General features: G+C 43.4%; 1 protein-coding gene across 2 annotated transcripts in view; it reads right to left on the minus strand.

Moving 5' to 3' along the window:
* Nucleotides 1–11,802: 11,802 nt before the first annotated feature.
* GATA6 (GATA binding protein 6) overlaps nt 11,803–23,137 on the minus strand; it is a 31,653-nt gene continuing 20,318 nt past the window's right edge. For both annotated transcript variants that reach the window (XM_006139059.4, XM_006139060.4), the window contains exon 7: nt 11,803–13,352. In XM_006139059.4, the coding sequence (XP_006139121.1) occupies nt 13,185–13,352 (168 nt within the window). In that variant the 3' untranslated portion in view covers nt 11,803–13,184. The remainder of the gene's footprint in view (nt 13,353–23,137) is intronic.

Consider the following 23,137-nt stretch of genomic DNA (forward strand, 5'->3'; position numbering starts at 1 on the left):
GCCCCATTTGGGGGAATTGGGCAAATCGGACTAAGGCCAGCCCTGGTTCCTACACACCTAGGGTACGTCTAAACTACATGGCTCCATTGACGGAACCATATAGATTAGTTTACTCGACAAAGGGAAATGAAGAGGCGATTTAAATAATTGCCTCTTCATTTAAATCAAAATGGCCACTGCGCTGTGCCGATCAGCTGTTTGTCGGCACAGCACAGAAGTCTACACGGGGATCTGCCAACCCCAGAACCCTTTGTCGGCAGATCCTGTAAGCTTCATTTCACGAGGCATAAAGGACCTGCCAACAAAGGGTTCTGGGGTTGGCAGATCCCTGTCTAGACCGCTGCACTGTGCTGACAAACAGCTGATGGCGCGGCAGCCATTTTGATTTAAATGAAGAGGCGATTATTTAAATCGCCGCTTCATTTCCCTTTGTCGTCCTGCCTCATCTACATGTCTCCATCGATGGAGCCATGTAGTCTAGACACACTCCTACTCACTTAAGAAGCATGTGGCTGGAGGAAAAGTGGCATGTTCAGGGATCCCTCTGGCAATCCCTGGCTCCATATTAGCCCCTTGGGGCTGTTGAAAGGCAGCACAAGTTAAAGCAGACCTCAGGCTGCCCTAACTTATGCCGGGGACATGATGTTGCACAGCGTCAGCTCAGGAGTGAGGAATCACAGTGGTGTATTTAAAGGACTTTTCTTTCTTCTCAGCTATAGCTGAGAACCTGGGCCATGAGGGCTGCAATTATTTCATACTTTTGAACCAATTCTATCAGTTATATCACAGGAATCTCCATTGAATTCAGCAGAGTTATACTTCTATGGGCCCAGCACAATAAGATTGGAATTAGGCCCATTCGACCTTTCTTGGATTGTTAAAAAAGTTCCAAGATTGCTCTTCCTAAAATCTGGCAAGATCTGCAGTTTGTTGTTCTCATTGTTCACCCTGAGCTAAATTGCACTGTTAGGCACAGCCCAATACTGGGGACAGGGTACTCAGTAGTATTGCCAACCCCAAGAATTCAAATATAATACTGTAAGTTAGCCCCCATCCTCTAGCTAGGGTTACCAAATGGTTTCAACAAAAATACCAGACACACTTGACATTACATCACAACCTACATTACATCTTATTTAGAAAATACCGGACATTTATATTTTCTCTATTTGTTTCCCAAACAGAAAGCTTAAATACCGGACCGTCCGGTTCAAAACTGGACACCTGGCAAGCCTATACCTTACCAAATCATAAGAGCAATTTAAAACATGTTTTAAATAATAAATGTTGGTGTCTGTTTATTTGTCCTCAAGTTTCTGAGCTTTTGAGTCACACTCAGGTTGCCTTTCCAAAGTTTTCCTCCTTAACTATGAGCATTAAAAACATTTTGGTTTTGTTTACAGCCTTCACTCCTGCCATGTCTGAAAGATCCTCTTCCCAGACCTACCTTAAAATGAAGCTACGCTAACCTGCTGCAGCAATGTGACACAGCTGCTCTGAAGTTGTTATCCACCTGCCTGTAATCTATCCCAGGCAGCAAGGTATAGACTAGGCAGGAGGGAGAACAATAAGGGGACAGAGGAGAAGACTTTTGTCTAAAACAAACTTTTTCAGCCCTAGATAATGTTAGAGAGCAATAAGATAAAGAAGGCCCTCTTACAGCTACATCAAAAACGGAGGAGAGAACAAAAGCCCAAAGCCCAAAAGAGGCTGTAAAGACAGCTTGCCTGGTTATCTAGTGACTTCCATCACACAGGGAAATCCCAGAGTAGTACAGAGTTGGCATAGCCTGTCCACCACCACCTGTCAATTAGAATCTCAGTATAGGGGTCAGAGTAAAGGGGGTGTGGCCAGAATGCTGCTGCACTCCAGAGAGCCATGCTACCAGGAAAAGCAAGATTCAACTTAAAGCAGTGTTGTTAGAGGGAGGGGGTATAAGAACCTAAGAACAGCCATACTGGGTCAGACCAAAGGTCCATTTAGCCCAGTTTCCTGTCTGCCGACAGTAGCCAATACCAGATGCCCCAGAGGGAGAGAACACAACAGGTAATCCTCACATGATCCCTCCTCTGTCACCCATTTCCAGGGCACACAAAGTATAGCTCAGCGTGGCCTTCAAATCTGCCCCAAATGTCCTAGTACTTTTCCCTTGCCAGTTTTTTACCTTGCTTTTCTGAATTCCATAAGGTGTTCAGCTAACAGACAGAGAGAATGAGAGAGAGAGGTAAGAGAGAGAGATGTGCTATTTTAAAATATAATAGAAGACAACCAGATGCTAGCAAGGAGCCACATTTATGCATGTGTCTGAAGTTAGGCATATGCTTAGGAACTTTGCTGAATTGGAGTCTAATAGAGGTACATAGTACAGTGGGTTAAATACACACAAGGACCTCAGTTTTATCTCTAATCCAAAAGGCAGAATTTCTGCCACTTCCCAAAGATTCAGTGGTAACTCAGATAAAAGAGTGCCACCTACTGAATCACCGTAACTATTTCCTGAATCATCCAACTGCTGACAAGGCTAAAAGATGCTTAAGTCATGAGATCTGATGAACTCATAAGCCACGGTAGTATTGCTACATTCCACATATTCCTTTGCCTTATCTTCTCATAGAATGAAAATCCTTCAGCTGTACATAGCTAATGTGCTTGAGAGCTACATTTTGAGTAATTAACAATTATTTGCACTTCTGTACCATCTTTCATCTGTGACTTTCAAAGCAATTCACAAATAAGGCACAATCTATGTTGAGGGCAACCTGGAGCCATAATTCTCACAGGGGGCAGTCAAGTATGGATTGTCCCTTAAATTGTAGGGGGCTGTAGACAGAATGTTTGGTAAGTGCCACAACAATAAAGTGATGGGGAAAGTGTATTTTCCACAGTGGCAAACACTGTATCTTTTCTTTACAGCTGGTCAATTTTTTATGTCAGGTATGTATTTGATGAAAATATTCATCTCTGAAAATGAACATTTTTCTTTCTTTCCAAAATGGCTTTGTTCAGGAAAAACAAAAACTGAAAAGTAGAAAATTTCCACAATTTATTCATTTATTTTGTCATTTTTGATCAGACAAAAGCTGCTTGTCTGGCATTTTCTGACCTACATTTTTGACGCTTTACTAAAGCTGCTTTAGGTCTTCACAATATAGATATACCCACTGTTTGCACTCTGTTGATCCAATAATGTATTCTGTTGTCCAATATCCATCCTCTCTGGTTCTTCCTTCAATCTAGGAAGAAGCAAAATTAGAAGCCTCCAGAGGTGCAGAGTATATAGGGTACACTTCCTTTTCCAGTAGAATTTGTGTTGGTTCTCCTAAATAGGCCATTTTTGTGACTGTCCAAAAATCCTGAGCATTTCATGAGGCTTAACCCAATGGAAATGTCTACACTGGCATGATTTTCCGGAAATGCTTTTAATGGAAAAGTTTTTCGTTAAAAGCATTTTCGGAAAAGCGCGTCTAGATTGGCAGAACACTTTTCCGGAAAAGCATTTTTTGCGGAAAAGCGTCTGTGGCCAATCTAGACACGCTTTTCCGCAAAAAAGCCCCGATCGCCATTTTCGCGATCGGGGATTTTTTGCAGAAAACACTACTATGCTGTCTACACTGGCCCTTTTGCGCAAAAGTCTTTCGGAAAAAGACTTTTGCCCGAACGGGAGCAGCATAGTATTTCCGGAAAAGCACTGATGATTTTACAGTAGATCGTCAGTGCTTTTCCGGAAATTCAAGCGGCCAGTGTAGACAGCTGGCAAGTTTTTCCGGAAAAGCGGCTGATTTTCCGGAAAAACTTGCCAGTCTAGACACAGCCAATGAGTATGGTATGATCTAGGCAGCTACTTGAGGTGATCTCATTAATTCCAAAGATGTCAAATGCAATCTTTAAATGCAGTCCTATTTCTTCTGGTGAGTTAATGACCACTACCCTAGCCTTCCATAATTTAGGGCTAGAGTTCATCTCCTTAAAAGTCTCTATATAAATCAGTTTATCTCTTTGGATAAATCAGTGGGAGTTTTGCTCTTGGCTGCAGTGGGAGCAGCAGCAGTTCCAATGACATTTGGATAATGAAAGACCCTGTTGTAAATTTATATAAATGGAAAAGACAAGGCAAAATTCCTCTCAATTTCCTAAACTTTGTGGGATTAAAATATCAGACTTAACATTGTGCCAACATAGTTCTGCCTGATAATAACAAGTAAATGATTTGTACATAGTGCTCTGTCTCTCATGTTAGTTGCTTTGAATAGGAAAAGCACTTTATAATTAAAAGTTCTCCTGTATTGTCTTGCACACAATGGGGCAAAATACAAATACAGGCAGTCCCCAGGTTACATGGATCCGACTTACATCAGATCCCTACTTACAAACGGGGTGAGGCAACCCCGCACTAGCTGCTTCCCCTCAGCAGACTAGGGAGACGCGAAGCTAGCGCTCCCCCCAGCAGACCAGGGAGACGCGGAGCTGCTTTTCTTAGAAGACACCTCAGCTTGAGAATAAAGGACTGAGGTGTGGGAGAATAAAACTGAGCTCTGGAGAAATGTTTGGCTAGAGTTTCCCTTACAATATGTACCAGTTCCGACTTACATACAAATTCAACTTAAGAACAAACCTACAGTCCCTATCTTGTACATAACCCGGGGACTGCCTGTATCTTTCAGCTTCATTTTTTGAAATGTTTACATTGGTTTGTTCCAGAAATGCTAATCTTTTGTTAATACAAATGTGTGGCTTCTTAATATGATGTTTTGGACCCTGTCATGCAGCCTTCAGCTTGCAATCTTGCTCTCAAGTGTATTTCCATTGAAATGAATGCAACTATGTGCATGAATAAGAACCATTTACCTGAGCAGGAACTGGAGGATCGAGACCAATTTATATTACCAGAACGGAGCTATCAGCTACAGTAGAGCAGATGCATGCATCTATGGACTTCCTTATTGCCTTATTCAACTACTCAGAAATAATAAAATAGTGGTGTCTTGTTTATAGTTTTGAGTTGGGTGGGAGTTGTGCTCTGAATTTCTTCTCTTTTGGCGAAAACTGATCACTAAGGGCTTAGAAAGACAAGCTGTTTTTCCTGAATTTCCTGCTTATACAAAGCTTTCATTTAGTCTTGTGAATTTATTGTGATGATTAATTTGAAACCATTAGTGCTTATCATTCTGAGGAGAGCACAGGGTTGAGTAATAGGGCTGAAGCTATAACTTGAAAGACACCCTTGGCCTGATTCCATCTAACACTTGGTTATGCTTAACTTTCCTTTACACGAAGCCACATTTTAAAGTTTCTTGGTCAGTTACCAAAAGTACAAGTTGTCCAAACCATTCTGTCTGTAGGTGGAGTGCGATCTGAAAACTTAAGGGACTCAGTGGATAATCAACCTGTAGAAAGTGACACTTTAAAGTTTCTAGGAGACAAAAGCAGAAACTTTATTTCCAGAACTCCATGACTGAGGTCCTCAACTTGTCCGCAAGCCCCACAACTTCAGCAAATCAAAGTGTATGGAAATTATAGGATGTAATTTCATTTCAAAGATGTAAAATGGCTCTCTAAGGGGCCGCATATCAGGTTACATGAAATGTTTCCTCGTTCTGTTAAAATAAAAAAATAAATTTGGTAAGAAAAACGGAGCGTAACTGTTTTCGTCCACAGTGTATAGAAGACACCAAGTCAGCACTATATAACTTTCTGACCTTGCAAACTATTCCTACATGAAGAATCCTTACTCAAGTGAGTAGCTTCAGTAATTTCATTAGTATTACTTGCATGTAAAGGGCTATAGAACTAGATCCTTGCTTTGTAATTCTACTACAATATTTACTTTACACAAACCCTTATTTTATGTAAAGTCAGATTTACAAGGTGGGTGCTACATTTACCATCTTAACCATGGTCATTAAAAATCTACAACTTAAAGTCCAAATTATGAAGCTTCCCCTCAAATGTTATCTCCATCATAATATATTTGTATGAAAACTGGAAATCTACCAGAGGTGCAGACGTGCTAAATTGAAATCTACCAAAGGTGCAGACATGAAACCAAAAGCCTGCGAACAGCACTAGGTATTAAATTGAATGTTTATATAACACATGCTCAGCTTTGTCAGAGAGTTCAGCAATTGCCTATCTCTAAACTTTTACAGAAAAGAAGCTGAAAATATCTGGGATGTGTATTAGGAATGAAGCCAGAGCAGGCATGCCCATTAAGTAGTTAGAGGAACATGCAAAAGAGGTGGATCAAAATATTCAAGCTATCGGACTCAACTCAAACAACACAGGAGAATGTGCAAAAGGTTGCCAAGGACAGATAGGGATGGTGGAGTCTTGTGTGTACCCTAAGCAATGTTCAGTGGAGCTAAAAAGATCCAGATTCAGAAACCTTTATTTAAGGGATGAATCGTGCTCCCCATTAAGCAAAATGAAACGCTTACACACTGTGAAAATGGGGCAGAAAAGAGGGAAAGTGGAAAAGTTTAATTCAGTGATACTGGGATCTGAGTGGTTCAGGAGCCAAATGAAGAGTCAACATTACCCAGCACAGCCACAGTAGTGTGAATTCATTGTTTCATTTGGGCTATGTCTAGATTGCAGAGCTTTTCCGGGATCCCTCTGGGATCTAAGGAACATGTCCGCTTTTTGGGGACAATTTCCAAAAAAGTGGATGCGTTCTTTTGCCATTCTTGTAATGCTCATTGTATGAGGAAAGGAATGTGCCAAAAGAGGTGGTTTTTCCAAAATTTGGCCCCATATAGACCAAATTGTGGTTCACAATTTGCATATCTTTTTCCAACTTTTCTTTGCAGCCTAGACACAGCCTTACTCTCTGCCCAGCAGCACGGGGGAGGGCGGTAGGGTGAGGCAGAGCAAAGCAGGCTGCTGGGCCACTCTGGCTCTGGCAACCATGATGAGTGCGAGTGGAGGGCGACCCTTCTGCTGCCCCACACCAGACCCCTGATAATCCCCCAGCATACATTGAGTGGGAGGGGGCCAAGAGAGCTGAGCAATGAGTGGTGGGGGCTGTAGCAGCGGGGTCGGGGGTGCCCCAAGCCCCACACTTGGGGGTTGCTGGGGACAGGCTCTCCCTCCTAACATTGTGGAGCCAGGGAACAGAGAGAGCCACTTTTAGCTCCTCAACTACCCAGCCCCAATTCAAGAGGACACTGCACAGAAGCAACTTTTACACACACCAATAGCAGCATATGGTCAGGGAGACTGAGGTGTAGCAGAGTCTCTACTGCCAAGTCCCTTCCCTCCCTGCCCCCGGAACACTCCTAAGTCACCTCTTACCTCCCCTAACGCCAGAGCTGGTGCAGAAACCTTTATTTAAGGGATGAATCTAGTGCAGGGCACTAGAGGTAGTGCTAGAGAAGGCAGAGCCTCTGCTGTCAGATTGTGCCAATGGCCAGGTGCCCTCCACAGTGGGAATTCTCTTTGGCTGGTATAAAGTTGTTTTGTATGGCTAATGGACCAGAGAATAGGACAGTGTTTCTCAATCTCTTTTGATAAAGTACCCCTTTTAAAAAAAATTATAAGTGCCCCAGTACCTACAGTTTTCAGACACACACAAAATTTTTTCTACCATTGCAACTCATTTGTTTAAACAACTTAATCGTAGCCAGGCAGGCAATGAATTTTTTGGGTGTAAAAAGTACAAAAATAATAAAGTGCTGTAAAACTTAAAACAAAAATTCAGTTTTCTCCAAATTTCAGTTGTGTTGACGTACCCCCCCAGATGTCTCTTGAGTACCCGTAAGGGTACTTGTACCACTGGTTGAGAAACACTGGAATAGGACACCCTCTCCCATTGACATTAATGATACAAGGTTGAGCCCTGAGTGAGTAGGAAAGCAGTGGGTCAAATTTTGCAGGCTTTTGTGGAGCGTACCATTGACTATAAAAAGATTACACCTCTGCCACTGAGTTCTCACACCCTAGTACAGCCTACCAATTCTGAAGTTTTCTGCTTTCAGAATTCCCAGAGATCCCAGTTGCTCCATCTCTCTCTGGTCATTCTTCCCAGCTTCCACTTTTCATCCAGTAACGTCCACATGCCTAACAGGCATCAATTAACCCTCACAGCACTGCGCTGGGGCAGGAGAGAGATGCAGGTGTATTTGTGCACCCACTAGCATAATACATGCAACACAGGAGGTATTTAACAGCTTGCAACAACAGTTCACACCTGTGTTTGAGAGAAAGTGGGACATACTAGGTATCAAAATGTGAAGATGAGCTGTTGTTCATCCAGGGCACTAGGCTAACTAGTATTTTTAATAATCACAAGAGTTCAAGACTTCAGTCTTAGGTCCCATCTGAGACATTCATAAAAGTTTACAGCCACAAGCAACCCCTAGATCTAGTTAGACCCCCCTGGCTGTGTCTACACTGGCATGAATTTCCGGAAATGCTTTAAACGGAATACTATTCCGTTTTCAGTTTTTACGGAAAAAGAGCGTCTACATTGGCAGGCTGCTTTTCCGGAAAAGCCCTTTTTCCGGAAAAGCGTCTGTGGCCAATGTAGACGCGCTTTTCCAGAAAAGAGCCCCAATCGCCATTTTCGCGATCGGGGCTTTTTTCCGGAAAAGACTACTGGGCTGTCTACACTGGCCCTTTTCCAGAACAGTGTTCCAGAATAAGGACTTATGCCCGAGCAGGAGCAGAATAGTTTTTCCGGAATAGCGGCTGATTTTGTACAGTAGAGCATCGTTGCTTTTCCGGAAATTCAAGGGCCAATGTAGACAGCTCGCAGCTTATTCCGGAAAAGCGGCTGATTTTCTGGAATAAGTGGCCCAGTGTAGACACAGCCCCTGTGTATCACAGGCATTAAATGTCACCCAGTTACCACTGTATTGAGCCTAACAACTGGTGTCTGACCAAAGTATGATTTGTGTTTGACTAAAGTAAGTCTTAGAATCATAGAATCATAGAACTGGAAGAGACCTCAGAAGGTCATCAAGTCCAGCCCCCTGCTCTAGGCAGGACCAATTCCAACTAAATAAAAAATCTTCCAGAAAGGCATCTAGATTTGATATGAAGACATCAAAAGAGGAAGAATCCATGACTTCCCTTGGTAGTTTGTCCCAATGATTAATCACTCTCATTAATTTGTGCTTTATTTCTAATTTGAATGTGTCTGGCTTCAGCTTCCAACCATTTGTTCTTATTAAGCCTTTCCCTACCAGATGAAACAGGCCTTTAGTACCCAGTATTTTCTCTTATGCATTGTAATCAAGTCATCCTGAGTTTTCTTTCTGATAAACTAGGGAGACTGAGCTCTCTCTCACTGTAAGGCATTTTCCAGTCCTATACCCTCTCCAATTTTTAGCTGCCTTTTTCAAATCCATAACTGGATTCCAGGATTTGTCTGACCTATGTTGCACACGGAGATAAACCTACCTCCTTACTCCAACCACGTTTATACTGCCAAGAATTAATTAGCCCTTTTTGCCCTAACATCACACTTGCAGTTCATGCTTACTTGCTGGTCCATTATGATCACTACATCTTTTTCAGAGTTACTGATTCCCAGAATACAGGCCTCCATTCTGCATATCATCAGGGGCTTTCTAGGCTGCAGCCCAGGATCCTGGGCTATGGTGGGCCCCACAAAAATAAATGCAGCTGCTAAATGTCAGTGCTATAGCAGGGCTCAGAAAGGCTGCCGGCCGGCCGTGGCCCCACACCACTTCTAGAAGTGGCTGGCTGCTGGCACATCATGAGGCAGCAGGGCTGACAATGAATACACCTAGGGATCAGCTTCAGTGGGTAAGAAAGTGCCATTTTGCACAGGCACTTCTCTGAACAAAAGCATACTACAGTTAACACAAAATCTGATTTGTAGTTTCTCACCCTCAAGACATATCCTTTGGTATATATGGTCATGCCAATTTTCTTCCACTATTTGATCTGAGGAAGTGGGTCTGGCCCACGAAAGCTCATCACCTAATAAACCATCTTGTTAGTTTTTAAAGTACTACATACCGTATTTTCCGGCGTATAGGGCGACTGGGCGTATAAGACGACCCCCTATCTTTTTAATTAAAAGATAGGGTTTCATCTTATACCCCAGCGCCCCTCCGCCTCCTTTGCTCCCGGTGTCCCTGGTCTGCTGGAGATGGTCCCCAGCAGACCAGAGGCACCGGGAGCAAAGCCGCCAGGAGCGCCTGGGCTGCCCCCTCCCCCCCCCGCCGGAGCCCCTCCGTGGCTTTGAAAGCCTCGGGGGAAGCCGGCGGCGGGGCATCCCAGGCGCACATGGGCTGCCCCCCCACCGGAGCCCCTCCGCGCCGTCGCGGAGGGGCTCCGGAGGGGGGGCAGCCCATGCGCGCCTGGGATGCCCCGCCACCGGCTTCCCCCGAGGCTTTCAAAGCCGCGGAGGGGCTCCGGCGGGGGGGCAGCCCATGCGTGCCTGGGATGCCCCCCCGCCGGCTTCCCCCGAGGCTTTCAAAGCCGCGGAGGGGCTCCGGCGGGGGGCAGCCCATGCGCGCCTGGGATGCCCCCCCGCCGGCTTCCCCCGAGGCTTTCAAAGCCGCGGAGGGGCTCCGGCGGGGGGGCAGCCCATGCGCGCCTGGGATGCCCCCCCGCCGGCTTCCCCCGAAGCTTTCAAAGCCACGGAGGGGCTCCGGCGGCGGGGCATCCGGCGTACAAGACGACCCCCGATTTTTGGGGGATGTTTTTTAACTTCAGAGGTCGTCTTGTACGCCGGAATATACGGTAGTCCTGTTTTTTCTTTCAGCTACACCAGACTAACACGGCTCCATTTCTATCAGTATTCAGTAAAGCACATGGTACTCTGTTCTACTTAACTCAGCAGGAGAAAGGGATGAATCAATGCAGCTCTGGCTCCAGAGAATCCAAGTGTTTCATAAATGATCCTTTTTTTCACTAAGGAATAAAGGGAAACATCCTCCCATGCTGTAGCCCATTTCTGATGCTGTGACTGCGTTTCAACTAAGAGAAAGTATAGGTTAAAAATCCTCCACTCATAAGCAATTCCCTTTGCTTTCTCAAGCCTGGACTGCCTTTTCTGCTTACTCACAACGTGGATAGTGCTTTCATTATCAAGTCACTGTACCAACATTAATGAAGTCACTCATCCACCTTCAGAGCATCCCTCAGAGCTAGGAAGAGAAACTTTTATTTACCCCATTTCACATGGCATGGATAAACAGAGGCACAGATATTCAGCTGGTTCAAACTGGCAAGGCTTCATTAGAGTTATGCCCATTTATGTCTGAGCTAGAGGAGATTGAAGATCATACAGTATATTGATAACAGAGCTACGACTGGCATTCAGGAGCTCCTGCTTCCCCGTCCCACAATACCGCCAATAATCATATGAAATATTAGCTCCTCCTTTCACCAGCAATTTTTGGGCCCAGTCCTGTACTCCTCATCCCCCTGAAATTCCAGGTGACAGCAATTGCATTTTGAGGTGTCCAGGTGAAGGGAGAATCAAGATTACTTACAAAAAGAATGTCATCGCTAGGCTGAGATTCAATGTAAACAGGCGGGCAATATTAAAAATATTGGGGGGGGGGGGAGTCATGGGTTCAATCTTACACATTTTTCACCAGGTATATCTCCCTATTTTATATGCCAGTAGATAATATGGGTATAGGAGCTAAACTCTATTGATTATTTACAAAAGACACATAGAATGATTAGACAGATAGGTTAGATAGCTAATATGAAGACATCCTTGTGTTATTCAAACACTGAAGCTGCATCATACATATTTCTATAGCTTTAAAACAGCTAAACATTCTATAATATACCAGAGTGAAAAAAGGAGAAGTCTCATTGTACAGAAAAAAACAATACCCTTTTATTTGTAAAGCTCTGATGAAAGAACAACTTTCCAAATGGCATCCCATTTTAAAAAAAAACAATGTAAACCAACCTAGCTATAGGTCAGTCATACTATACAGATTGCATCCTAAATCTTAAAGATGCCTCAATATCTTATGGAGTATTTACATATGTTTCAGTTAGGTAGTAACGTTTCATTGCAATTTGTATCTTTCCAGCACATACTTCTTCAATGGCAAAAATGGAGATGCGTTTGCTTTTCTGCACAAAACTTCTGAGCAAATGGATAGGGTGTTTTTCCTGAGAGAAGGTTTGTTCTTGAAAATTGTGTTTTAACAACCAGAAATACAGAAAATGGGATGTTTCTGCTGCAATTAAAAAAAAGCATAAGGATACCTAGTTAACTTTTTTCTTTTAAATTATTTACGTACCATTAAGTTAAAATGTTTACATTCATTCATTCATATAAAAACTGTTGTTAAATCTTATGCAAATGATTTAACACTGATTGCTGCAACGCAAATTGCACTTCTTTTTTTTTTAAAAATTATTTTATATATGGAAGAAAAATATCTGATTGCTACCCTGTTTACAAATTCTGACTGACTATATAGAGTCCAGTCACAAAAAATGAACTTTCATAAACCTCAGTCACAGTGTACATTAAAAGTTATAATGCAGTCTTGCAAAGTGAGTAAATATTTTAAAACAAAAGATCTCATTAACTAACTCAACCTTGAGAGACTTGTACCAAACATTGTGATTTCCTCCAGGGGTGTACTTGAACTCTGATGCAGGAAAATGACAGAGCAATGCAGGCATACTGGATACAGACAGTGCTAACAAGAGAAATGACCTGTGAGAGGGCATCAAAGGCTTAGTTCAAGATGTGTGCATTGGCACAAGCAACACGCACATTAACATTTCCTTACATATCTCACTATCCCTTATCAAACGCTTTCCCTATCTCCTCCCCAAAAAATGACGAGAGCAATCATAGTCTTTGGAGAGGTGAGGGTGTGAAAAACAAACATACAATCAAAAAGGCAGCATTGCTGGATTTCTTGCAGATGTATTTCTGGAACCTAACAAAAGCTCTAGGATGCTCTTTTTGGCTGTATTAGTTTTACCCTGATAGAGATTCATTTTCCCTTGTTTTTCTTGCATAGATGAGGAGCTGGATGCTATGGCAGAACCTCTTTGGAAAAAAACACCTCTATCATTAAGGCACAAAAACAACGTCAGAGGAATGTTCTAGCCAGCACTCTCACTGCTGCTCAGACTGCCTGATAAAACAAAACAAACAAACAAAAACAAGTGTGGATGTCGAAAGGCTGCAGCCCAGTGCAGGTATCCAACTTAATCTTCTCTGATCATGCTAAAGCTAGGGCACACCAGGAATCCTGTCTCACCGATGCTGTAACTTCAGTCGTGGAGGTCAGGCTGACTCCTGTATACAGCCCTTCTTGACCTGAATACTTGAGTGTGCTGCCTTGAGGGCTGGTGCTCTCTCCTTGGCCAGACATCACTGAAGAACCCGCCTAGAGAACAGGAAGGAAAATATAAATGTGCTTTTACTCAATCCTATTAATTAAACAAATCAGGAGTCTGGAGATCTGAAAAGAATTTGTCTTTGTGAAAAATGGAGCCAGCGTTCCATGAAATCAACTAGCAGTTAAGTGTTCTAGGAGCACTGCTTCTCTCTGCCTTCACAAAGCCAAAAGTTCTACAGAAAAATTATTGCCCACTGGGTGCATCACACTCCAAGCATCTGGATTTTGTATGGAGGATCAGGATTAGATCCCGTTCAACCACTACTGTACCTCAGAACCTCTGACTGAAAAAAGAAAACCATCAGAGTAGCCAGTTTCCCCTGTATATAATGGTCCCTTTTGTTGGCATCATCCCACCTTGAGAGCTATCAGTATTTGGAAAATATTACATGATTACTTTTCAAAAGATGGAAATCATCTACCAGAAAAAGGGAGAGCTGGACAAGCCAAAAGAAATGGAAATTAGTATGATTCAATTGTATTGGGCTAGAGCAGTGGTTCCCAACCTTTTTGATACCAGAGCCCGGCAAACCCATTCACTAACTTTTGGTGGCATTTGCATGTATATCATTTGAATAATGACTATGCAAATTCAAATAAAAATGTTAGCAGTCCACCAAAAGCCATGGCCCTCCAGTCCCCCAGTGCCACCCTAACCTCAAGAGCCCCCCCAACCCTCCAGTACCCCCCAGCACCAGCCACTGATCGCAGATTTCTCTGCACCAACCCCCCCCAGTACCAGCATTCTACCCTCAGAGCTCTCTAGTGCCAGTGCCCCGCCCTTAAGAGCCCCCTACCACCAGATCCCCTAGTGCCAGCCTCCTGTTTCCAGAGCCTCACTGCACCCAACCCCCTCAGAGCCTCCCTTCCAGTACCAGCTCCCAGTCCCCAATATTAGCCCCATCCACAAAGCTCCCCAGTGCCAACCCTTCCCACATAGTCCCCCCAGTACTAGCCCCACCCCCAGGTTCCCCCTGCCACTTAGAGCCCCCCACCCCCACCAGAGCCCCTCAGCACTAGGCCCACCCCCTCACCTAGCCCTGTGCTACCTCCCAGCCACCAGCTGAGCGCTTCTGCCCGGGTCATGGCTGCTCTAAGGCTGCCACACAGCAAACTGCTCTTCCCTGGCCAGGAAGAGACCACGCCCCTGGCCTGCCAGGCCTGGCAACAGTCAAGCCCCCCCAACACACACACAGGATCGGCGGTGTCGGCAGCACAGGTGACAGGGGTGGGCACATGCTTCTGGTGGTTTGAGAGTTCCTCCCCAGACCATTAACAGTTGGGGCATAGAGGCGCAGGGTCACTCAGCCCGTGCACTTCTCAGACTTTTGGTGCCCACCTGACAGCCGAGCATTATTAGCCCCCCTGACACCTGCTGGTTTGAATCCAGGAGCCCGGCTTCTTTCCCCCTCCGCCCTGCACAATTCTGACAGACACGTGGTGCAAGCCGGACTTGGCAGGGAAGGCCACAGGGGGGAAGCTGGGTGGAAATCACGGACACCCAGCGCGGCTCCCCGGGCCTCTACCCTGATCCTCCTTGGGACGCTCCTGGCCATGAAGGCTCCATTTCCTGGTCCTGAACACGCTGCCCACAACAGAAAAGACATGGAGCAGCCAACCACCACGCAGTCCCATCAGCCAGGCTGCGTGGCTGCTACCAGAGCTGGAACTGGGGCCGTGGCGAGGCTGCCTCAGTAGGGACAGCCTCACTGTGGGCCGACTCCAGCCATGGCACATGGGTAGCTCACAGCATCACTCACCATGGAAGAATTTTTAGTGCACGCGCAGGCACACACCTTATAGTGAATGGAACTCCCCAGCAAGCAGGGCTCATTCGCAGCTGGGGGTGTGGCCTGGCAAAGTGCCGTGGGCTAGCAGGCAGGGGTTCCCAGCCCACCACTGGTCCACGGTTTGGTGGTTGAGAACCGCTGGGCTAGTGAATGTGTGTGAGCAGCGGCGGATATAGGGCAGGGTGAGCGGGGCAGCTGCCCCGGGCCCCGCGCTTCAATAGGCCCCACTTTGAATGTCCTTGAGCGCTTTGATGCGGCTTTTGTTCCTCTGGACGTGGACCCCAGTTGAGGCCTGCTCCTCCTTGATGACCGCCAAGGAGAAGCCCTTGCAGTTCTTGGAGAAGTCCACGCTCCACTGTCTTCTGGGCGGCTTCTTTTTTCTCTTTTTCTTTTGGCTGCCTGGAGTTGCAGGAGCAGCAGCGCCCGGTTGCGCTGCATTCATCGCAGCGCAGAGGGGGCAGTTTCTCCGGCAGCCAGCACCACCCCGCCCTTCTTTAGAAGCCAGTTGGCTCTCCACTGCCAGGCGCTTTGATCGGAGCCGCTCTCGCCCCTTCACGCCACCACTGGAAGCCAGAGCTGCTGCAGGCTGCTAATATAGCCTGGACCCGGATGCAAATGAATCAACTTCCCAGCCCTCATGTCTCGGCCTCTCTGGCTCTTCTCGAAAAGTGTGTATCTGAAACCCCGAAATCCCAAGAGCCACTCGAGGCTTCCCGTTATTCCACACCAGCCAGGCATCTTGATCGGAGCCGGAGGGTGTTTCTTTCTCTAGCCTTGCTCCTAAGGAATGACCCATCACTTGCTTGGTAGCAAGGTGAAGGCGGAAGAAGGGGGGGGAGCAACAACACCAAAGCTTTGCACACACACACACACAGTTCTGCACTCAGACCGGACCAGTATTTGATTTTTTTCTCTCTCGACGAATGTTAAATTTCCCCGCCTTGTCTCTAAACTGAAAGAGGAACAAGAATGAATGAACAAATGAATCGACTTATGAAGGAATTTAACGTATGATTTGGTGCAGGTGGGGAGGAATGGTTTTTAAACGAAGCGGGTGAATTTATCAGACAAGATTATCAAGGATCCAACCCCATGCTCTAGAGGTCCCTAAACTCTGAATGCCAGATGCTGGGACTAGAGGACAAGCGATAGATCACCGAGCAAGTGCCCTGTTCTGTTCATGCCTTCGGAAAGATCGGGCACCGGCCACTTCAGCTGTTAGTGTTGACAGTTGAGGTGCACAGAGCAAAGGAAAGAAAAGAGGCTCTCTCATTGGTTTATTTAGGATCCTCATTCTCATTGGGTCAGCGGAGCTGTACTCCTATTAGCCAGTCAGGATGGAGGAATTGCTCAGCTCTCGGGTTATAGTAAAAATGCTTAAATATTCTATTTTGTTGAGACAAAAAAGAGATATTGAAGGTAGTTTATGGGTGCTGAGGAGGAAAGGAAATTGCATAGGTAAAGTCTTGTTCATTTTGGGTGGAGTGGAGCTATAGGTGTTCTGTGGTTAGGCTGTATAAGCTACTCCCTGAGGGGTTGCAGAAACTTTGCCTGTCGATAATTTGGTTTGTAGTAATATCTGAAAACTAAGAATGTTTTATGGGGAGAGGAGTCCTAGGAAGCCTACGAAGAGCCAAACTGTGCTGTGCCGTCTATAGCTCTAGAAAGACTGAAGACCTGAGCAAGCTATTGAGAGGTTTTCCTCTTATGAGGTCTTGCACTAAGTACTAAGGCAGTGTTTTATGTGAGAAAGCACCACCTAGCAACAGTAATTACTAATGCCAAATATATAATATCAGAGGCTACTATTGGTAGAAGGAAGTAGGAACTCAGGTTGTGTCTGGTTTTGCCTTTACATCACTTTTAAAGGAACAGCTAAAGAAAAGTCTCCCGAACATAAATAGGAAGAAACTTCAGATAAAACATTATCCCCACTCTTCACTGTAGCCAGCTTAATAGCTAGGGAGCAGGGGTTCCCTTTACGTTTTACAGACTATCTCTTTCATTGAGCTACAGGTCTTCATGACAGAAATCACTCCAGGATTTTCCAGGATATTACATTGCATATAATTATATTGTGTGTGCATATAACACATTAAAATGTTGTCTCACTTTGTAGCCAGCTAAGAAATAATATGTAGATAGCCAGCAGGGCTGAATCTGGGATATGTTCATTTGCATGTTTCTGAAAATGTGTTCCTTAAATGATAAATTGTTACATAGATATAGATGGGAGATTTTTCTCAAAAGTGTATCTGATAAAGTTGGACTTCCAGCTCTGAATTTTCATTAGAATTTTGCTATTTCAGTTGGGCCTAATTGCTATTTGTGATTTTGAAAACCTTTCTCTAACGGTCTAAAAGGATGCAGAATAATAGAGGAGTATTGCGAGTACAATCATGCAGGATTTCACTGCTGTAGGGGTTTAAAAATCATGTTGGCAGGTGAATGTACTGCTTCATGTGTGTAGTCCTCAGTCACACATATTTGTCATGTAGTTGCTGTTGCATTTGTTTGTGAAGAAGGATTTTTAAACTTTTTTGAAAATGATCTGTGTAAAGAAATGGGCTTTAATGACATAATTGAAGAATGTGCTGCCAAAAGAGCAAGACAGCTATAATAGACTTAAATAAAAATGAAATGTTGTAATTATTAATGCAGAATTTTGTTTACGAATGAATTACAATATAATTAAAATAAAAATTATCCAACTAAATAAAGTTTCTATCAAATTTACCCACTTCACATTTAATATGAAAACAGCCTTCAATTTGCGCATTTGATGCCTTCTTTTCTATTTTTTCTCCAAAGGGAAGCCCTGCAAAATTGTGCTGCCCTGGGCCCCGCAAAACTCTCATCCGCCCCTGTGTGTGAGTGTGCGTGTACCAGTGCCCCCTACTGGATGGCATCGGAGGTCAAGATTTTCAAAGCTGGCTAATGATTTTGGGTGCCTACATTTTTGAGTGCCCAACTTGAGACCACTGAAGTGGTGTGACTTTCACAAAGTGAGTTTTCAGAACTTCCTGAAACTCAGACTCATTTTAAATGCCTCAAAAGGTGAATACCCCAAAATAGCAGTATCCAAAATAATTAGTCACTTCTCAGGTCTTGTCTAAACCACTCAAATGTGTAACATCATCTCCATTCTGCTGACAACTAAGAAAGACTCACTTTTATCTCAAGTGGCAAGAGACCTATGCTTTCAAACCAAGAGGGATTTAGCGCTCCATCCCTGTTGTCACTATAAAGTTTGGATTGATTATGGTGAGACTGAACCATGAAGTCCTCAGTGGTTATGGATTTGTTACAACCCTCCCATTTGCTGCAGCCTGCAAAGATCTAAATCAGAAAGACAGGCCACAGGGAAGGTTTGGCAGACATGGCTCTGATAATGGCTATCTAATAATAATCACTCCATTTAATTTAACAGAGAACCATAGAGTTGCAAAGATAAAAACAATCCACTTTTTCCATACGGACTAAGAGATCTGCTGAAAAGAAAAACTTCAGTGCCAGACAGAGAAAGAGGCAACATTTCACCTAATAAAGAAAATATTTAAGATCTGACTTCATGAGAAATTAACTCTTGGGTAACTTTAAAATCTTAATTTACTGTAAATGGATATTCTTTAGACTAAATTCCTATAAAAGGGAATATCTGACAATGTGACTGCAGAAACAGCTTGCCTGTTACTTAAATAGAAAGTACACATATTTAATCCAATCATTTCACACAAAAGGAAAACCTCCCTTGGGCCCATCTCTCAGTTCTTCATCTGGAGCTGTGCCAAACTAACCCTTCTCATATATAAAAAAGCAGAGAAATGTTTAGGAGAATTTGCACATTTGTTCAAGGGCCACTTCCCATCGGCTGTGTCTACACTACACCCCTTTTCTGGAAAAGGGATGCAGATGAGACAAGTCAGAATTGCAAATGAAGCGGGGGATTTAAATATCCCCCGCTTCATTTGTATAAACATGGCTGCCGCTTTTTTCCGGCTCGGGGCTTTGCCGGAGAAAAGCGCCAGTCTAGACGGGATCTTTTGGAAAATAAAGCCTTTTCCGAAAGGTCCCTTATTCCTCTTAAAATCAGGAATAAGGGACCTTTCGGAAAAGGCTTTATTTTCCAAAAGATCCCGTCTAGACTGGCGCTTTTCTCCGGCAAAGCCCCGTGCCGGAAAAAAGCGGCAGCCATGTTTATACAAATGAAGCGGGGGAGATTTAAATCCCCCGCTTCATTTGCAATTCCGACTCGTCTCATCTGCATCCCTTTTCCGGAAAAGGGGTGCAGTGTAGAGACAGCCATAACGTTTTGTGAGTCTTCATAGTGAAAGGTGGCAAGATCCACCACTAGACTCAAATTTGTCCCATGTTAAATTTCTTTTTCCACTGAAAGAGGTATTTGTGGTGAGCTGATATTTTCTGCCTGTGGTAAAGTGAGGTCCAGTTTCCCCTCAGCTGAGCTCCTGAAAAAGTTAGTGAGGTTCCATCAGTGTAACTTGAGAAGGAATTGTCTCTGATAATATGCTAACAAATGAATGAAAATGTTTTTAAAATACTTCGGAAAGTATCCATCTATGTTATGTTAATAAAAAATACAGGTTGAACTTTTCTAGTCCGGCACTCTCTGGTCTAGCAACATCCATGTTCTGACATGATTTTAATTAGCCAGATGTCCACTTATGGATGTGACAAAGTTTCCTGCCATCCCATAAAGTTTGTTTACAGCCACCAATCCTGGCGCACTGTGTTCTGTGCTGTTATTTAGCTCTGATTTTCCCCTAAATGTCTTCTAAAGAGACCAGTAGCAGTGGAAGTGCTGGTAATGCTGCTACACAATATTGACCTCCCGTGATCTGGCAAATTCTCTGGTTTGGCACCAGTCAGGTCCCGAGGGTGCTGGACTACAGAGGTTCAACCTGTAATTCAGAAAACGTGACTCTGGCCACCAAACAGCTGGATAGGTAACACAAAAAAGTACACTTTTTTCTCCTGCCATCTTTGTTTTATTTATTAGATATTATATTGCTATTCAGTAAAACAAAATTGTAATATTGTTATAAATATTTATAGGGCAATATAAATGTTATCTGATCAAAAACTGTGCACTTTATGGTACACATTTATTTCTGCTCCTGAAATTGACTCCAGTCTTAAAAGTCCATTTACCTTGGAATCATTCATATGTTTCACACTATTTTATTTACATTGGAATCCCATGCCCCTCTGAAATGATATTTTACAGATAATTTGCAGAGCTGATCAGAAACCAGAAATTCAGTTCAATGAAAATTCTTACATTTCAAAATCACAACAACCAAAAGCCCCAAATTTGAACTTTCTTGTGAACTGGGTTTTTTTTAAAGTTATTTCGAGCCAATCAAAGCATTTCATTTTGATTAAATCAAAATGTTTCATTTTTTAAAAAATGTAATACCAAATAAGATAATTTTTGGAGCAAAACATAATTTCAAAACAATAAAGCCAAACATTCCAGTTCAGATGTCAAAATAAAATGTTTGGTCATTTCCAACATGCTTCCTTTCAAATTTTTTTTAACTAGACTGACACTAAAATTGACACATTCTCAGGAAAAGTTTCAACTTCAGAGAAAGAGCATTTCCAGATGAAAAAAAAAAGTTCAGTCATTAAATGTTCTGTCAGCTCTAATAACTTGTTTGAATAATGCACAGCTTTTTCACATAATAATAATTACACCGCATTACACATTGCACTGATTTCAACAGGCATTTTGGGTATGCAAGGAATGAATGACAGCAACCATGATTGCTGCTATCCTTACTTCAGTTATTATGCAGTGTTGGGGTAGCCATGTTGCTCCCAAAATAGAGAGAGACAAGGTGGCTGAGGGAATCTCTTTGATTGGATCAATTTCTGTTGGTGAAAGAAACAAGCTTTTGAGCTTACACAGCCACTTACCTGAAGAAGAGGTCTATGTAATCTTGTCTCTCTCACCAATAAAAGTTCTTCTAATAAAAGATATTACTTCACTCACTTATCATTGGTACTCCAATCTCTTCTGGTAGCAGATAGCTTATGTTATGGGTAATATTACTAATTTGACTGCACCCCCTCAAAATGAAACATGGAATGGCACTGACATTACAATAGGTCATCTCCCCTTCAGGTATTCACACCTTCTCATCGCTGTTGGAGGTGAGCCACATCCACTCTGATTTAATTAGCACTGATGTCACACTCCCACCTCTGTATTCCTTCCTTTTTTTCTTTTCCTTTCTCTTCAAGCATCTGAAGAAGTGAGTTGAACCTCACAAAAGCTTATGCCCTAATAAATGTGTTAAATCTTTAAAGTGCCACCAGAATCCTGGGGTTATTTTTTACAGAAACAGACTAACATGGCTGAACATTGTAATCTTTGGGAGTTTTGCTTAAGTAAAAAACTGGGTATATCTGGCAATACATGGATCACAGAGCCTTTTATCTGTAGGTTGATGATTCAAATCCAGCTCTCATTAGTGATCAAAGTCTATTATCTGATGCCTGTTCAGTGGCCCATGTGGAAAGAATTTTGTGCTCGCATTCCAGTTTGAAGTGAAAAAGCATCCACATCTCAAAAAGTGATCAGTCTAACTACTTGCTTTATTGATAATCTCAACAGAATATTAAATGGTATGGAAATGTAGTTAGCACAGGATGGACACTGCCCTGATAAATAAAAGAAAAATAAATTCAATGTATAAAATTGGAAAAAAAATGTATTTTACTTTTGTTGGTACACTGTAAGATCCACGGGCATCTCCTCTCCTTCCCTAAGACTTTCCATTTATTTGTCCTGCTTCAATTGTCTTGGAGCAGCCATTTTGGGAAGAGGCTTTTAAATCTCCAATAAATAACATAGGTTCCCCCTTTAGCTAGAAAGACATTTTAAAAAATACATTGAATCTCCCTAGGAGCAAACAGTTTAAACTACAGGAAAACAGTATTTTCAAATTTCAACAAATACTATGGTACGGCAGAAATCAGTGTGAAAGGTTCCCATTCACCCACTTTCTTGCCAGAGCTCTCCAGTACCTGCTTTTTTCTTGTCTGGAAAGAGTAATTCACGCTTTCCTTGATTTAACTCTACAAGGGTGGAGCAGAGGGATCTGTTTTGTGTTCCCGTTTGTGGCTTATCTGCTAACTCTCCCAGATACCCGAGAATGTGGAGGCACTTCCGGTTCGAAGGCTGTCTGACTCAGACTGCCAGTCCTTCTCCTAAAATAAGCCAATATGAAGTGGGGGAGGAGAAAAGGAGTGGGATGGAGGGGTGGGCAGGGCAGCTCAGTTGGGAAACCACTGTGAGTTAGTAGAATGACACATTCAATTTGGGGAGTTCCCAAAGTGTCACATAGAAAATAATCTTTAACCTTTGAAATGGACATGGCTGAATCATTAGGTTACGCAGGTCTGTTCAAGATTAAACATCTCTGCTCTTAGTCCCCTAACTTCTGCAGACAAAGGAATTCATTACTGTGAATTAGCTGAACTCATTTCTCTGCTGGTATAAATGGGCATAGCAGTGCATTTGAAATCAGTGACAGGTTATTCCAATTCACACCAGCCAAGGAGCTGGCCCCTATTAATAAAACGTTAACAGCTTGAATGTGTATTGTAGAAATCTGAGGATAGTATTGATAATCTGCTGAACTGCAACTTGTGGAAGAAAACTGGATGAGGTTGGTAAGGAAGAACTGGGCAGCTTCTGAAAGCATGATTCCCTCTCTTGCAAATAGAAAATGACAACCAGATTGGCATCTCCAAGGCCTAATCCTATTTCCATTCACATTGACAAGAGTTTGCCCCTGAATTCAGGGCATCAGGATCAAACCACAAAACAGATTTTCTGGACCCAGGCCTGATTTTCAGAGAGAAGCCACAGGTATAGTTCATCGGGGGACTTAGGCATCGAACTAAATTCAAAGATTTAGACTCTCAAAATCTGTGCTCAGCTCCCACCTAACC

This window comes from Pelodiscus sinensis, chromosome 2, assembly GCF_049634645.1.
Source record: "Pelodiscus sinensis isolate JC-2024 chromosome 2, ASM4963464v1, whole genome shotgun sequence".
NCBI classification, from domain to species: domain Eukaryota; kingdom Metazoa; phylum Chordata; order Testudines; family Trionychidae; genus Pelodiscus; species Pelodiscus sinensis.